At 41.2% G+C, this 6,492-nt stretch overlaps 1 protein-coding gene across 1 annotated transcript in view; it reads left to right on the forward strand.

Annotated features, from left to right (window-relative positions):
- LOC123756170 (uncharacterized) overlaps positions 1-5,579 on the forward strand; it is a 164,288-nt gene extending 158,709 nt beyond the window's left edge. The window contains exon 8 of the mRNA XM_045739252.2: positions 477-5,579. Coding sequence (XP_045595208.2) covers positions 477-1,313 — 837 coding nt within the window. The 3' untranslated portion in view covers positions 1,314-5,579. The remainder of the gene's footprint in view (positions 1-476) is intronic.
- The last annotated feature ends 913 nt before the right edge of the window (positions 5,580-6,492 follow it).

Here is a 6,492-nt window from a genome sequence, read left to right on the forward strand (position 1 = left end):
TGTAGCTGTTCAATATTTCAAAAAATTAATGCATGCACCAAAATTTATACAAAGATTATACGAAGGTGCACTGCACCTTCGTTGTATGTAGTGGTACATTGTCACAAAACCTGTAACATAAATTGCAAGTACTGTACCTCCATATTATTTGTAGACTTCCTTACAGACCGGCTTCTCCATTTAGTTTGTTTACTTGATCCATCTATGTAAATTATATTTTGGTATCTAGACGTCACTGGCCATATAACCGCTAATGTTAGTTTTTGATGCTCCTAACATAATCTATTGGGAAGCCATTTAGTAACAGAATTATGATTTTTTTTTGTTAACTTTAGGACATATATGTTTGGGAATATAAAGACATTTTGACTTTTTGTTATTCCGAGAGGTTTTGGTAAGTCTGTTGCATCTATATTCCTTGCCAGTTTAAATTAAATTAAACTATGTTCTACTTACACCAGCATTTTTTTTAACAGGTGGAACTCGTAGATTCACATGGAAATCCTGTCTTGCAGAGCCTCGCAACTCCGGTAATATTCAAGTCCACCTCTGTAACCACCAGCTCAACAGCCAAGAATTACCCTGCTTATTTAACCACATATCCTTTTATGACTGCACCAAAGACAGATACAGTATCCCCTACAACTTCTACCACAAGACAGAGCAAAACCTCTGAAGAGGATTCCGAGGTAGTTGGTGAGAAGTCCTCCAGGCAATTTCCGGTGTCTCTAATTCCACTTTTGAAGGATGATATTCCACATGACTTCGTGCAAGACCAGGGCGATATTCCTTATGGACGATCGTCAGTTCGTAAGAAAAGCTCGGACATAAATGAAAAAATGCGCATGATGCATAATAAATATGGAGAAGTAACGAGAGAAAGTATTGCAAGGGAGAAGATGCCATTAGAAGTTTCTGCAAGAGAAATGTCAATAACGGCAAATTCAGAAAGCGTGTCAAATGTTGTAGTATGGTGCGTAGGTGTTGGTATTGGAGCTCTTCTGCTCTTGACACTCTGCAGCATGATAATATGGATGCTGGGCAGATGTCGAAAAATAACTCGAAGTGAGGAATGCACCAAAGATAGAGTGAATGGGTTCAGAGGCTCTCTTAGGGTAGAAGTTGCACAGAAAAGCAGAAGAAATCAAGCTACATCTTGGACATTTGAAAACTTTTGTTCAGCAAATAAAAAATCCAAATTAGTTCCAGTAAAAAAAGAGGTAGTTCCAGTTGGGATTGATAGTGCTTCTCTAGTGGAGAACTACGTTGTTACGCTGGACTCCCCACCAGCTACCAGTAAAATTAGACACTAGTCATTTCCGTTCCTTAAGTGTGTTATAGAAATGCAAAGATTTTTTGTAAATATGACTAAACCATAGATCTCAAAGAGTTAAGTACAGTATTTGGATTCTCAGATGAAAATTGTTAGTGGAATTTAAGGTGTCGAGCATCAAACTATAGAATTTTCTGCTCAAGAGGAAATCTACAGATATTCATGTGTATGTACCTAAACATACAAACTTAAATTATCACGTCATTCTATTCATAATTATGCTCTTAAAACTACTATACAGGGGCCACATTCACGAAGCAGTTACTCAAGCACTTACGAACCCGTACATCTTTTCTCAATCTTTGGTGGCTTTGTTTACAGTTATTAAACAGTTAATGAGCTCCGAAGCACTAGGAGGCTGTTTATAACAACAAGAACAGTTGATTGGCAAGTTTTCATGGTTGTAAACTGTTTAATAAATATAACCAAAGCCATCAAAGATTGGGGAAAGATGTACACGTTCGTATGTAATGTTCCTGCGTAATTGCTTCGTGAATCTGGCCCCAGGACTTTAGATAGTTATTCTGATAAATCAAACAAGCTACATAGCATAGTAATTAATGAAATTTGAGAAGGCATAGTGATGTTTAAACAGCTTAATATTTACCATGTATAATTTGCAATGAAACAGTAGTGATTATTGGTGCCTTGTTAGACAAAATTATTTTTGTAAACTCTGCTTCACAGATAATGTGTGCGCCCAAGACGACAGGAGTACTGAAGATGTTGGTGTTAAGTCTTGGTATCATCCTACCCCTTAGACCCCTTAGTATTTGTAACCTTAAAATAATGGAACTTTAACCTGCTTTTTTTTTCGGAAGGCGGTGGTATGTGGCACCAAAAATTTTCCACCTTTTGTATGTACACTACACAAAATAGTTGTATCATAAATGGCTCATTGTTTTAATGTAAAAACAGACTGTTAAAGCTTTGGGTTTATGGCTAATGTACGCTTTCTGTATAAATGAAATCTGAAGTTCGGGTTCCTGTTACGTAATCCATAAATCAGATAGGTGTGACCATCTAATGTTTGTGAAACTTTTCTTTCACTCATGTCAACAATCAAATGTGGTTAAAATATCAGATCAATAACATGTCCTGTTTGCCATACACAAACACCAAATTAATAAGAGGAATGTACGGTTATGTACAGTAACATCTACGAGATATCAATTTGTGCCTAGTTAAAAGTTCAGTTGGCACCATGTGTTCGACAGTGGCCTGGGGTAGAGTTGGCATGTTGAGGCCCTCGACTAATCCCACACTTTTTTCACATGGGAAGTGCTGCCTTTTCACAGTGAAGGATGATGAAACTAAGTGCTGTAGTTTTTTAATGTAAGGAGTCATGTTCACCAAAGACACTTTAGCTAATTTTGTATATAACCTATGAGTTGCATATTGTATAACCATAAATGTTATTAAGGAGATGCCTTACTAATTAGCAAAAATATAATTTTATTTATGCAGAGTGGAGGAGGAGTTTTATGTATTTTAATTATTTAAATAATAATAATGTATTTAGGGATGGGGGGAGAATATGTTTGCATTGTATGTCGCTTTTCTGTAAATGAAGCAAATGTGCAAGTAATGGATGGTGAAACATGTGTGCACGTAGCGAGTCATACAACTGATGTGTTACACATCAAGGCCCATGTGTAAACAGTGCACCAAGTAGAGGTGTAGTCTTTGTGCACATAGTTGCACACGAAGCCTGTGTGCAACGAGTGGGACCCACACACACCATGTGCAAGTAGTGGGACACACACACACACACACACCATGTGCAAGTAGTGAGACACACACACACACACACACACCATGTGCAAGTAGTGAGACACACACACACCATGTGCAAGTAGTGAGACACACACACACCATGTGCAAGTAGTGGGACCCACACACACCATGTGCAAGTAGTGGGACCCACACACACCATGTGCAAGTAGTGGGACCCACACACACCATGTGCAAGTAGTGGGACCCACACACACCATGTGCAAGTAGTGGGACCCACACACACCATGTGCAAGTAGTGGGACCCACACACACCATGTGCAAGTAGTGGGACCCACACACACCATGTGCAAGTAGTGAGACACACACACACACACACACACACACACACACACACACACACACACACACACACACACACACACACACACACACACACACACACACACACACACACCATGTGCAAGTAGTGAGACACACACACACACCATGTGCAAGTAGTGAGACACACACACACACACACACACACCATGTGCAAGTAGTGAGACACACACACACACACACACCATGTGCATGTAGTGAGACACACACACACCATGTGCAAGTAGTGGGACCCACACACACACCATGTGCAAGTAGTGGGACCCACACACACACACCATGTGCAAGTAGTGGGACACACACACACACCATGTGCAAGTAGTGGGACACACACACACACCATGTGCAAGTAGTGGGACCCACACACACACACACACACCATGTGCAAGTAGTGAGACACACACACACACCATGTGCAAGTAGTGGGACCCACACACACACACACACCATATACAAGTAGTGGGACCCACACACACACCATATACAAGTAGTGGGACCCACACACACACCATATACAAGTAGTGGGACCCACACACACCATGTGCAAGTAGTGGGACCCACACACACACCATATACAAGTAGTGGGACACACACACACACACACACACACACCATGTGCAAGTAGTGGGACCCACACACACCATGTGCAAGTAGTGGGACCCACACACACACACCATGTGCAAGTAGTGGGACCCACACACACACACCATGTGCAAGTAGTGGGACCCACACACACACACCATGTGCAAGTAGTGGGACCACACACACACACCATGTGCAAGTAGTGGGACCCACACACACACACACACAATGTGCAAGTAGTGGGACCCACACACACACACCATGTGCAAGTAGTGGGACCGACACACACACACCATATACAAGTAGTGGGACCCACACACACACACCATGTGCAAGTAGTGGGACCCACACACACACCATATACAAGTAGTGGGACCCACACACACACACCATATACAAGTAGTGGGACCCACACACACACCATATACAAGTAGTGGGACCCACACACACACCATATACAAGTAGTGGGACCCACACACACACCATGTGCAGGTAGTGGGACACACACACACACCATATACAAGTAGTGGGACCCACACACACCATATACAAGTAGTGGGACCCACACACACACACCATGTGCAAGTAGTGGGACCCACACACACCATATACAAGTAGTGGGACCCCCACACACACCATATACAAGTAGTGGGACACCCACACACACCATATACAAGTAGTGGGACCCACACACACACACCATATGCAAGTAGTGGGACCCACACACACACACACCATATACAAGTAGTGGGACCCACACACACACCATATACAAGTAGTGGGACCCACACACACACACACCATATACAAGTAGTGGGACCCACACACACACACACCATATACAAGTAGTGGGACCCACACACACACCATATACAAGTAGTGGGACCCACACACACACACCATGTGCAAGTAGCAAAGCATTAAACTCGTACGCACAGTAGTGTGCCACGAAGATTAGTGTGAACAAATCAGCATTAATAATACATCTGTTTCCCATCATTCAAATGAACCTGATGGGTATTGTACATTATTAACATAAATATTTCCTATATATTTTTTGCCCTCATATTATGACGTTAATTTTTTTGTGTGTGAATTCAGTGGCAGTTCATTAGAAATTAAATAGTCATTGAAGTTTGTGCTGTATTTAAGGAATATTAAGGCACAAACATATTAGATACAGTTGTACATAAATTTAGCTTGCAATGGTAACACCATACTTAATATAAACATTACAAATTGTTAGGATTCAATCCAGTTATTGAAGATCTTAGAGATGACTGCCAAGTCTTTATGTCCAATTTTCCACCATTATATTGTTGCATTATGTTTTCTACAGTTGTATATATTCTTCAATTTGTCAAAAGTTGTTTTTATACAGTAAGGCCTGGCATTGTACATATATACTTAATGCTTCGTATTCTGTTTGTCAGCGAGTTTCTGTGCTTGCTTTTATCTCAGGGCCAAGTGTATATATATAGTAAAATTAATCTATAGGATTTGCCATTATAGTGTATATATATATATATATATATATGTTGATACATTTTTCAAGAGTTTGTTATTCCTAACAAAAACTTACATTTAGTGATCTAAAAAACAAATATTGTACAGGGGTATATCTTGAGGTTATCTTGAGATGATTTCAGGGCTTTTTAGTGTCCCCGCGGCCCGGTCCTTGACCAGACCTCCACCCCCAGGACGCAGCCCGTGACAGCTGACTAACACCCAGGTACCTATTTTACTGCTAGGTAACAGGGGCATAGGGTGAAAGAAACTCTGCCCAATGTTTCTCACCGGCGCCTGGGATCGAACCCAGGACCACAGGATCACAAATCCAGCGTGCTGTCCGCTCGGCCGACTCGGTACCTCGGTTTAAGAGTTTAATCCGTTCCTGGAGACGGCTCGTAACCCAAAAACTCATAAACCGAAGCTAATTTCCTCATGAGAAATAATGGGAAATGAATTAATTCGTTCCTGACTAGTCAAAAACCTCACTTCAAACTATTGCTGATGACTGCTGTTGGTGTATGGAAGATGGTGAGGAGGGGACAGGAGGAGAGGTGTTACTGTTTAGAAGGGAAGTCCCCTTCCATTATAACATCAGGCAGTGAGGACTTCACTGGTGTGCACTCTCTGGCACGTTTTGCCTGCATACCACTAGGACCTGCTTGTCTTACTAAGAATCTGTCTAAACACTTGTTTTTCCCAATATTTTAACTCTTGTCTGTAGTAAAACATCACATTGTCATTTAAAAGGTCAATGAAACAGCCTGCTACAGCTTTATCTGGGTGAGTTTTTTCAACAAAACTTTGCATTTCTTCTCATACTTCACACATTTTCTTAATGAGGAAGGGACATCCTCTACTCACAACTATTTTCTTAGGTTGAACCTTACCACTGGCTTTCTTGGGACCCATTGCGAGAAATATAATAACAACTTTTATGTTCAAATGGCCAA

The sequence above is a fragment of the Procambarus clarkii genome, chromosome 36, assembly GCF_040958095.1.
Source record: "Procambarus clarkii isolate CNS0578487 chromosome 36, FALCON_Pclarkii_2.0, whole genome shotgun sequence".
In the NCBI taxonomy this organism is placed as follows: domain Eukaryota; kingdom Metazoa; phylum Arthropoda; class Malacostraca; order Decapoda; family Cambaridae; genus Procambarus; species Procambarus clarkii.